The 12,108-nt window shown below is 50.1% G+C and overlaps 1 protein-coding gene across 3 annotated transcripts in view; it reads right to left on the bottom strand.

The window, feature by feature from the left end:
* Nucleotides 1-12,108, bottom strand: part of LOC140390474 (butyrophilin subfamily 3 member A1-like) — a 218,264-nt gene that overhangs the window by 188,132 nt on the left and 18,024 nt on the right. For all 3 annotated transcript variants that reach the window (XM_072475629.1, XM_072475631.1, XM_072475630.1), the window contains exon 2: nt 5,227-5,312. In XM_072475629.1, the coding sequence (XP_072331730.1) occupies nt 5,227-5,284 (58 nt within the window). In that variant the 5' untranslated portion in view covers nt 5,285-5,312. The remainder of the gene's footprint in view (nt 1-5,226; nt 5,313-12,108) is intronic.

Genomic DNA, 12,108 nt, shown 5'->3' with positions numbered 1-12,108 from the left:
CTCCGTATTTTCTGCAATAGCCTACCGTGGGGAACCTTATCAAACGCTTTACTGAAATCCATATACACCACATCAACTGCTCTACCCTCGTCTACCTGTTCAGTCACCTTCTCAAAGAACTCAATAAGGTTTGTGAGGCATGACCTACCCTTCACAAAGCCATGCTGACTATCCCTGATCATATTATTCCTATCTAGAAGATTATAAATCTTGTCTCTTATAATCCCCTCCAAGACTTTACCCACACAGACGTGAGGCTCACTGGTCTATAGTTGCTGGGGTTGTCTCTACTCCCCTTCTTGAACAAAGGGACCACATTTGCTACCCTCCAGTCCTCTGGCACTATTCCTGAAGCCAATGATGACATAAAAGTCAAAGCCAAAGGCCCAGCAATCTCTTCCCTGGCTTCCCAGAGAATCCTAGGATAAATCCCATCAGGCCCCGGGGACTTGTCTATTTTCAGCCTGTCCAGAATTGCCAACACCTCTTCCCTACGTACCTCAATGCCATCTATTCTAATAGCCTGGGTCTCAGCATTATCCTCCACAACATTATCTTTTTCCTGAGTGAATACTGACGAAAAATATTCATTTAGTATCTCGCCTATCTCTTCAGACTCCACACACAACTTCCCATCCCTGTCCTTGACTGGCCCTACTCTTACCCTAGTCATTCTTCTATTCCTGACATACCTAGAGAAATCTTTTGGGTTTTCCTTGATCCTACCTGCCAAATACTTCTCATGTCCCCTCCTTGCTCGTCTTAGCTCTTTCTTTAGATCCTTCCTCGCTACCTTGTAACTATCAAGCGCACCAACTGAACCTTCACTCCTCATCTTCACATCGGCCTCCTTCTTCCTCTTAACAAGAGATTCCACTTCTTTGGTAAACCACGGTTCCCTCGCTCGACGCCTTCCTCCCTGCCTGACCGGTATGTACTTATCAAGAACACGCAGTAGCTGTTCCTTAAACAAGCTCCACATATCCAGTGTGCCCAACACTTGCAGCCTACTTCTCCAACCTAGCCCCCCCAAGTCATGTCTAATGGCATCATAATTGCCCTTCCCCCAGCTATAACTCTTGCCCTACGGGGTATACTTATCCCTTTCCATCACTAACGTAAACGTCACCGAATTGTGGTCACTGTCCCCAAAGTGCTCACCTACCTCCAAATCTAACACCTGGCCTGGTTCATTACCCAAAACCAAATCCAATGTGGCCTCTCCTCTTGTTGGCCTGTCAACATATTGTGTCAGGAAACCCTCCTGCACACATTGTACAAAAAACGATCCATCTAATGTACTCAAACTATATCTTTTCCAGTCAATATTTGGAAAGTTAAAGTCTCCCATGATAACTACCCTGTTACTTTCGCTCTTATCCAGAATCATCTTCGCCATCCTTTCCTCTACATCCCTAGAACTATTTGGAGGCCTATAGAAAACTCCCAACAGGGTGACCTCTCCTTTCCGGTTTCTAACCTCAGCCCATACTACCTCGGAAGAAGAGTCCCCATCTAGCATCCTCTCCGCCACCGTAATACTGTTTTTGACTAGCAGCGCCACACCTCCCCCTCTTTTGCCTCCTTCTCTGAGCTTACTAAAACACCTAAACCCCGGAACCTGCAACAACCATTCCTGTCCCTGCTCTATCCATGTCTCCGAAATGGCCACAACATCGAAGTCCCAGGTACCAACCCATGCTGCCAGTTCCCCTACCTTATTTCGTATACTCCTGGCATTGAAGTAGACACACTTCAAACCACCTACCTGAACACTGGCCCCCTCCTGCGAAGTCAAATCTGTGCTCCTGACCTCTATACTCTCAATCTCTCGTACCCTAAAACTACAATCCAGGTTCCCATGCCCCTGCTGTATTAGTTTAAACCCCCCCAAAGAGCACTAACAAATCTGCCCCCCAGGATATTTGTGCCCCTCAGGTTCAGATGTAGACCATCCTGTCTGTAGAGGTCCCACCTTCCCCAGAAAGAGCCCCAGTTATCCAGAAATCTGAATCCCTCCCGCCTGCACCATCCCTGTAGCCACGTGTTTAATTGCTCTCTCCCCCTATTCCTCATCTCATTATCACGTGGCACGGGCAACAACCCAGAGATAACAACTCTGTTTGTTCTCATTCTGAGCTTCCATCCTAGCTCCCTGAAAGCCTGCCTGACATCCTTGTCCCCTTTCCTATCTATGTCGTTAGTGCCAATGTGGACCACGACTTGAGGCTGCTCCCCCTCCCCCTTAAGAACCCGGAAAACACGATCCGAGACATCACGTACCCTTGCACCTGGGAGGCAACATACCAAACGTGAGTCTCTCTCGCTCCCACAAAATCTCCTATCTGTGCCCCTGACTATCGAGTCCCCAATTACTAATGCTGTGCTCCTCTCCCCCCTTCCCTTCTGAGCAACAGGGACAGACTCCGTGCCAGAGGCCCGTACCCCATGGCTTACCCCTGGTAAGTCCCCCCCCCCACAAGTATCCAAAGCGGTATACTTGTTACTCAGGGGAACGACCGCAGGGGATCCCTGCACTGACTGATTCTTCCCAGTCCCTCTTACAGTTACCCATCTATCTCCAATCTTTGGTGTAACTAATTCCCTGAAGCTGCTATCTATGACCCCCTCTGCCTCCCGAATGATCCGAAGTTCATCCAACTCCAGCTCCAGTTCCCTAACTCGGTCTTGGAGGAGCTGGAGATGGCTGCACTTCCTGCAGGTAAAATCAGCAGGGACACTAATGGCATCCCTCACCTCAAACATCCTGCAGGAGGAACATTGCACTCCCTTCCCTGCCATCCCTCTAACCTCCAACCAAGATCTGGTTAATAAATAAATAAAAACAAATTTTTAAAAAATATTATAATAATATGGCACTTACCTCACACCAAGAACATGTTGATGTTCTTATCGTTACAGGAATTCGTTTTATCGTTCCACATTTCCACGTTCTTTGTTATGGTACAACCTCGTTATTATGTCACACCCGACATCGCCCCTTGTATATAGTTAAGCCCCATGTACATGCTGTAAATATTACACACACACACACATTCAGCTGCACTCAGTACACATCTCTATTTATAACCACGTAGGCACATAATATTGTAAAAAAAAAAGGGGGGATGTCATGATATTCAAGTGAACATCACAGCACATACACACATACATAGTGATGGACAAATCAATGGACTAATTAGCACACACAACACGACAGCCAATCACAGACAAGAGCATATACAGTACAAAACAAGGAACACGACACTTCCTGGGGAGTCCAGCAGGAGACGGCTCAGGGCAAGGACCGCCAAGCCAGACACTCAGACAGTCACCATGTGCTGAGTACCAAGTTTGTTATATAAATAGTTAAAAGAAATAAAACTGCGTTGTACCAATCGCAACCGTGTTGGTTCGTCTGTGTCTCAGATTACCCAACACATCAACATAAGTTGTCCTTTTACTAAACAGTATGGCCACTCTCCCAGCCCTCATCCCTGAGCATACTTGATAGATTTGTCCCATCCAACTTTATATTACCCTCAGTCGGCCCTTCTCCTCAGCTGTGTTTCATGGAGGAAGACTATGTCGGCCCTCAGGCTTTTCAGATGGGGGCAGACTGATGTTCCAGGTAACTATCCTGATGGGGGTTTTTGTCACCCCCTCCTGCGGGGTCAGCCATTCTTACCTTGCGGAAGTGAACTGCACTCTGGGGTTTGCCTTTGTTTGGGGGCCATCCAAGATGGCCACCGTGACCTTCCTTGTTCCAGCCACCTCCATGTACAACCAACCTTCTACCCACTCTCCCCCCCCACCTCATACCCAATCCCTCCCGCCCCCACCAGACTTCCCACCCTTCCTACTCTCCCTGCCCTGTGCCCCTCTGAGATTTTCCCCTGTGCCTCCCCCTCTTGCCCGCTCCCCCCATTTCCCTGACTAGTTATTCTATTCCCCCATGCCCCCCCCCCCCTTCTGCCAGGTGCTCCCTCCTCTTGGTTTGGTACCTCTCTCTACCCTTTATCCCCCTCCCTGGGACATACAGACTTTCCTCACATAGAACGATAAACAGGCAACAGATCAATAAAAAAATAAAAAACAAATTTTAGACAGCGAGAGGAGCTCGAGCAAACTCATTGTACGTGGTCTGTGTGCATCCATCACTGTTGCATTCCTAGCCCATTTTTCCAGATGGATTTTTTTTTAAAAGTAGAATTTACAGTGCAGAAGGAGGCCGTTCGGCCCATCGAGTCTGCGCCGGCTCTTGGAAAGAGCACCCTACCCAAGGTCAACACCACACCTTATGGATTTGCCTGCTTCGGATTTGTCTCGAAGGGCCGAATGTTTCTCCACCTGTTCTGCCACTTTCAATGATCTATGCAGATATACATCCAGGTCCCTCTGCTCCAGCATCCCCTTAAGAATTTTACCCCTTATTTTATTTTGTCTGCCCATGTTCTTCCTACCAGAATGCACCACCTCACACTTCTCTGCATTGAACTTCATCTGCCACTGATCTGTCCACTCCACCAACTGGTCTCTGTCCTTTTGAAGGACACCTATACTATTCTCCTCACAATGCTTCCAAGTTTCACAGCATCCGTAAACTTTGAAAATGTCACCTGCACACCAAGATCAAAATCATTAACATAAATCTGGAAAAGAAAGGGTCCCAATACTGGAGAAATTCACTTCAAACCTTCCGTCAACCTGAAAAATATCCACTGACGGTTACTCTCTGCTTCCTATTACTCAGCCAATTCTGTATCCACATTGCGACTGCCCCTTCATTCCATGAGCTATAACTTTTCCCACTAGTCAATTATCTCAGTTATATGTATGACATATATTCTATCAAATGAGGAAATAATTTTAATATCCTTTATTCCGGCATTCTTATCCGGTCAATGTCAAAGTTAACCATTTAAATCTCTCCAGTATTGAAAAAGTAAACACATATTAATACACAGAAAGGCCAATCAGACTTTTCACAGAACAATGATCAGAATAATGAAGTGGAATTCTCAAAGCTCCAATGGAACAATTCCAGAATATGATAAATAAAACTGGAATTTAGTTTATGGAATTGCTGTAAGTCAGTGTCTGAGACATCATCCCCTAACTGACAGAAATCATGCTGTTGTTGCAAAAGAATTAATCTTCTTAATCATGGTAACACCTTGGGAGGGTTACTGGTAATATAACTAAACGGCTTCTAATATTTCTTACCGTGTACTGAATGCAGAATCACAAGCAGTAACAGAACAATATGGTGAACTGCTTTCATCTTGACATCTGAGCAGAAGAGGATTTGCCTGAGAGGGAGAGAAGTGATAGCTGCATTACTTGTCACAGATCTCATGTTACATCGACAGTGCACTCACACCAATGTCAAACAGGCTGTGCACCAATTATACCAAGTTTTTGTTGAGATGTAAACTCCCGGGGCCTGAAGTTCCTGAACTGTGGTTACATCCTGTGAACATTTCTGTGTTGTGTTATTTTTTTACCACTGTGCTGTGTTGTGTCTCTGGAGACTTTAATACAATACTATGATTGGCATCTGAAGAATGATCCTGAATTCAGGCAAGTCAGGTTTTGATATTTGACCATAATGTAATAATGTAACCACTGAGTTATCATTGCTTCCCTCAAGATTTGGTTCCCAATAGGAATTGCTCCTTTGATGAATGGATATCAGCGCTCTGTGCCTGTAGAATATGCTGCAGCCATGCTGATGGATGAATGCACAATATCTCAGGTAAGGCTGACTTGACTGGCAATGCTCCATTCGTCCTTAACCACTAAAGTGCTCTAATATAGGGGGAGTTCCCAGCGGTAACCCAATGTGATACTGCTGTCGGAGTGAAGATTACATTACAATAATCACCATAAATATCCAAAGTGATAACAGCAAAAAGCAAATTTTTTAAATGATTAATAAATGGGCTGAAAGTCCATTGGGGAGGGTTTTTTCATTAAGTTTCAGTGTACGCAAACGAGCCACTCTGGAAGCCATTTTATCCCAATACTATATCACGGAGCAATCCAGGTGCAATCATTGGGAAACTGTGGGAACAGAATGACATCATTGATAATGGAGTTGAGTTGAGTTGAAGATTAAAACTGGCTCCTCCCAGTTTCAGATTGATGTACTATCAATTACGACGAGGTGAGAGTAGAGAGTAATCGAAGCTTTATTACGCAGAGGTGTGTGGCCTCCTACAGCTGCTGCCGAAATGGCTGCAGTTCGGAGAGCACACACATTTATACTCCACCTACTGGGCGGAGCCAGCAGGCAGGGATCTACCCCCATACCTGTAGTACAGGGGCTTTACCGTAATACCCTTGTATGCAGTGTATGCACTACAACAGTGGTGACTACCACATTCACCTCCTGTTAAAAATGAGTCCAGCGGGGGTGGTGGAAAACTATTTACATACAGGTTGTTTTAAAATTTCAGAGAAGGTTACAAATTTAGACGATCGGGCACCTTGATCCGTCGTTGAGAGCGCCGCAGTGCCGGTGGCGACTCAGGCGTCGGCTCGGTCGTCGGTGACTCTGGGAGCGTGTCGACATCCTCTTCATCCCCGGGTGGGACCAAGGGGAGGATGGATTGTCCTGGAGTGGGGGCTGTGGTGGGGTGCACTGGGGGAGGGGAGGGTGGCGCCGGGGCAGCGGGGGGGGGGGGTATGGGGACCGAGCTGGCACCAGGTCCCTGAGGGAGCCTGTGTCTTGGCAGCCGTCGGGGTACGCTACGTAGGCGTACTGCGAGTTTGCATGGAGTAGCTGTACACTCTCAACCAACGGTTCCGCCTTGTGGAGCCGCACGTACTTGCGGAGGAGAACGGGTCCTGGACCTGCCAGCCATGTTGGGAGCGAAACCACGGAGGTGGACTTCCTGGGGAAGGCAAAGAGACCTTCATGGGGGGTTTTGTTAGTCGCCGTGCACAGGAGCGACCGAATGGAGTGAAGGGTGTTGGGGAGGACCTCCTGCCAGCGGGAGGCCGGGAGATTTCTGGACCGTAGGGCCAGCTGGACGGCCCTCCAGACCATCCCATTCTCCCGCTCCACCTGCCCGTTTCCCCGGGGGTTGTAGCTGGTCGTCCTGCTCGAGGCAATGCCCCTGTTGAACAGGTACTGGCGCAGCTCATCGCTCATAAATGAGGATCCCCGGTCGCTGTGGATGTAGGCGGGGAAACCGGACAGAGCGAAGATGATGTTGAGGGCTTTGATGACGGTGGCAGACGTCATATTGGGGCATGGGATGGTGATGGGGAATCGGGAATATTCGTCAACCACATTAAGAAAGTACGTGTTGCGGTTGGTAGAGGGGAGGGGCCCTTTGAAGTCCACGCTGAGGCGTTCAAAGGGCGGGAGACCTTCACAAGGCGCGCTCGGTCTGGCTGATAGAAGTGCGGTTTACACTCGGCGCAGACCTGGCAGTCTCTGGTGATAGCCCTGACTTCCTCGATGGAGTAGGGTAGGTTGCGGGCCTTTATGGAATGGTAAAAGTGGGTGACCCCTGGGTGACAGATATCTTCGTGTAGGGTCCGGAGTCGGTCCACTTGTGCGCTGGCACATGTACCTCGGGATAGGGCATCGGGGGGCTCATTGAGCTTACCGGGGCAATACAAAATCTCATAATTGTAGGTGGAGAGCTCGATCCTCCACCTCAAGATTTTATCATTTTTGATCTTGCCCCGCTGTGTGTTGTTAAACATGAAGGCAACCGACCGTTGGAGAGTGAGGAGAGTGAATCTCCTGCCGGCCAGGTAATGCCTCCAGTGCCGCACAGCTTCAACGACAGGTTGGGCCTCCTTTTCAATGGAGGAGTGCCGAATTTCGGAGGCATGGAGGGTGTGGGAAAAAATGCCACGGGCCTGCCTGCCTGGTTGAGGGTGGCGGCCAGAGCGACGTCTGATGCATCGCTCTCGACTTGGAAGGGGAGCGTCTTGTCGACCATGTGCATCGCGGCCTTGGCGATGTCAGCCTTGATACGGTTGAAGGCCTGGTGAGCCTCGGCCGTCAGTGGGAAAATGGTGGAGTGGATGAGTGCACGGGCCTTGTCCGCATAGTTAGGGACCCACAGGGCATAGTATGAGAAGAAGCCCAGGCATTGTTTGAGGGCCTTAGGGCAGTGTGGAAGGGGGAGTTCCATGAGGGGGCACATGCGATCGGGGTCGGACCCTAGAACTCCGTTATGAACCACATAACCGAGGATGGCTTATCGGTTCTAGCTGAACACCCACTTCTCCTTGTTGTAGGTTAGGTTGAGGAGATTGGCGGTGTGGAGGAATTTGGAAAGGTTAGTGTTGTAGTCCTGCTGGTCGTGGCCGCAGATGGTGACGTTATCCAGGTACGGAAAAGTGGCCCGCAGTCCGTACCGGTCAACCATTTGGTCCATCTCCCGTTGGAAGACTTCGGTTAGTGAGGCCGAAGGGAACCCTAAGGAAGTGATAAAGGTGGCCGTCCACTTCAAACGCGGTGCACAGGCGGTCCGCCTTGCGGATGGGGAGCTGGTGGTAGGCAGATTTCAGGTCCACTGTCGAGAAGACCCGGTACTGTGCAATCTGATTGACCATATCAGATATGCGTGGGAGGGAGTGCGCGTCGAGCTGCGTGTACCTATTGATGGTCTGGCTGGAGTTCACGACCATTCGGTGTTTCTCCCCAGTTTTCATCACTACCACTAGGGCTCTCCAGGGGCTGTTGCTGGCCTCGATAATACCTTCCCGAAGCAGCCGCTGGACCTCAGACCTGATGAAGGTCCTGTCCTGGGCACTGTACCGTCTGCTCCTGGTGGCGACGGGTTTGCAATCCGGGCTGAGGTTTGCAAACAGAGAAGGCGGGTCGACGTTAAGGGTCGTGAGACCGCAGACAGTAAGAGGTGGTAGGGGCCTGCCGAATTTCAGAGTTAGGCTCTGGAGGTTGCACTGGAAGTCCAGGCCGAGTAGCAAGGCAGCGCAGAGGTTGGGGAGGACGTAGAGTCGGAAGCCGCTGAACTCTACGCCGTGGATGGTGAGGGTGGCGGTGCAGTACCCCCAGATCTCCACGGAGTGGGATCCGGAGACCAGGGAGATTCTCTGATTAATGGGGTGTACCGTGAGGGGGCAGCGCCTTACCGTATCAGGGAGGATGAAGCTCTCAGTGCTCCCGGAGTCCAGAAGGCAGGCTATCTTGTGCCCGTCGACGTTCACTGTTGTCGACGTGGTTGTGAGGTTGTGCGGTCGGGACTGGTCGATCGTGATGGAGGTGAGAAGCGGCTGGTCGGCGGCGGTTGCAGGCGATGAGCGGCACGATGAGGTGCCCGACGGGCAGGAGCCCTGAGGCGGGGAAGATGGCAGCGCCCACGGGCAGCACGTGTTGTGAGGGGAGCAAGATGGCGGTGCCCATTGGCCGCACGTGGGGGGTACAGGGACAATAGCGGCATTGACCGGGCCTGGCACACTGCAGCGAAAAGTCCTTTCTTGCCGCAGGCCTTGCAGAGTGCGCTCCGCGCCGGGCAGCGCTGCCGGGGGTGTTTTGTCTGTCCGCAGAAGTAGCACTTGGGTCCCCCAGGGTTGGTTGGCTGCCGCGCGCCGCAGGCATGGGGTTGGCTGCGGGCGGTCGCTGATGGGGTCCACGATGGGGTGGTCGCTGGCGTGGTCCATGATGCCCAGGAGGGGTGGGCCGTGCGGTCGGGGGCATACGCCTGTACCTTGCGTGAGGCGACTTTGAGCGTGAGCACTAGTTTCTTGATCGCCGCGAGGCCAAGCGTAGCCCCTTCCAATAGGCGCTGGCAGATGTAGGCCGACCCTATGCCTGTAATGAACGCGTCTCTCATTAGCAGGTTAGAATGTTCAGCGGCCGAAGCGGCCTGGCAATCACAGTCTCTCACCAGGGCGAGCAGGGCACGCCAGAAATCTTCCACCGACTCACCGGGGAGTTGGTGCCACGTGGACAGGAGGTGCCTGGCGTAGATTTTGTTGGTCTGCTGAGTGTAGTTCTCCTTCAGTAGCGCCATGGCCTCTGCATAGGTAGGGGCGTCCCGGAATGAGGGGAAAGACATCGGAGCTTAGCCGCGTGTACAGAATCTGGAGCTTCTGTGCATCTGGGATTGGAGCTGTCGCAGATCCAATGTATGCTTCAAAGCAAGCTAGCCAATGTGCGAAGTCCTTTTTGGTGTTGTCTACTTGAGGATGCAACTGCAGGCGATCCGGCTTGATACGGAGATCCATCGTTGTAAAATCTCTGCTTAATAAATTGATGCACTATCAATTATGACTAGACGAGAGTAGAGAGTAATCGAGGCTTTATTACGCAGAGAAGTGTGGCCTCCTACAGCTGTTGCCGAAATGGCTGCAGTTCGGAGAGCACACAAATTTATACTCTGCCTACTGGGCAGAGCCAGCAGGCAGGGATATAGCCCCGTACCTGTAGTACAGGGGCCTTACCGTAATCCCCTCGTATGCAGTATATACAACAGTGATGCCTACCACACAGGTGGTGAACAATCCCTTCACCTGAAATGTCAGCACAGAAAGGTGGAGATCTGACACAACATCTCCACTTTCTGACTTGTATTGTTCAATTATCACCTGAAAACTGGGCAGAATCAAATGAGAGCAACCTAGCTTGCTGTTTCTGTCACTCTCCTCGTCTGTCTATCCCCCCCTCCACACTGTGTTCTTTGGTCTCTGTGGTTGGGAGACTTCATTCCTGTGGTAAGTGCTGAGAGAACATGCAGACATTCCATATCCCCATCTATGAACTTTAGTGATCAGGGTACGGTAACAGAGGGATCATGGTGCTGAACAGGCAACCCAAATGTAGCAAGTTAAAACAACATCATGATATTCAATAAATCTGGTGAACGGGAGGAGGGGGGCTGTCATGTGATGTGATCGTGGGAGTGGTAGCATTTTCATGAGCTCATCTTTTCATCCTTTATTTTATCCTGCTGCACATTTAATATTTGCTTATTCTTGGGTTATATGGCTTGCGTTCCGTCCCTGGAGTGCTGCTTTCCCTCCATATCCTTTGATCCCTTTAGCCGCAAATGCTACAGCTAACTCCTTCTTGAAAACAGACAATGTTTTGGCCTCAACTGCTTTCCGTGATCGGGAATTCCACAGGCTCGCTACTGTCTGGGTGAAGAATTTCACCTGATCTCTGCACTGAATGATTTACCCCGAATCCTCAGATTGTGACCTCTGGTTCTGGACTCTCCCACCATGATCTGGACAGGTTGGGCGAGTGGGCAAATCAATGGCAGATGCAGTATAATTTGGACAAGTGTGAGGTTATTCACTTTGGAAGCACAAACAGGAAGTCCCACCATCCCTGGAATCAGTCTGGTAAACCTTCGCTGGACTCCCTCCAGAGCTAGAAAATCCTTCCTCAGAAAAGAAGACCAAAACTGCACACAATAATCCAGGTGTGGCCTCACCAAGGCCCTGTACAATTGCAGCAAGACAGCCCTGCTCCTGTACTCGAATCCTCTCACAATGAAGACCAATATACCACTTGTCTTCTTTATCACCTATTTCACCTGCATGTTTACTTTCAGTGATTGGTGCCCAAGGACACCCAGGTCTCCTTGAACATTCCCCTCTCTGAATCTATAGCCGTTCAGATAATAATCTGCCTGGACTCAGCCGAGACAGCATGCTGGAAGTAAGGGGTCTTTGTGTCCCGATCGTTGGAAACTGAACAGCTACTTTACATCAGTCTTCATGGTGGAAGACTCCAGTGAGATGCCAGAGCTCCAGGGTCTTCAGAGGACAGAGGTGAGTGCAGTGACCATCACTAAGGAGAAAGCTCTGGGGAAACTGAAAAGTCTGAAGGTGGAAAAATCAACTGGATCGGATGGACTACACCCCAGAGTTCGAAAAGAGATAGCTGAGGAGATTGTAGAATCTTAGAATTTACAGTGCAGAAGGAGGCCATTTGGCCCATCGAGTCTGCACCTACTCCTGGAAAGAGCAATTGGTGGTGATCTTTCAGGAATCACTGGAGGCAGGGAGGGTCCCAGAGGACTGGAAAGTGGCTAATGTAACACCGCTGTTTAAGAAGTGAGGGAGGCAGAAGACAGGAAATTATAGGCCGGTTAGCCTGACTTCAGTCAT

The sequence above is a fragment of the Scyliorhinus torazame genome, chromosome 14, assembly GCF_047496885.1.
Source record: "Scyliorhinus torazame isolate Kashiwa2021f chromosome 14, sScyTor2.1, whole genome shotgun sequence".
NCBI classification, from domain to species: domain Eukaryota; kingdom Metazoa; phylum Chordata; class Chondrichthyes; order Carcharhiniformes; family Scyliorhinidae; genus Scyliorhinus; species Scyliorhinus torazame.
This window is presented reverse-complemented; position numbering and strand designations above follow the sequence as displayed.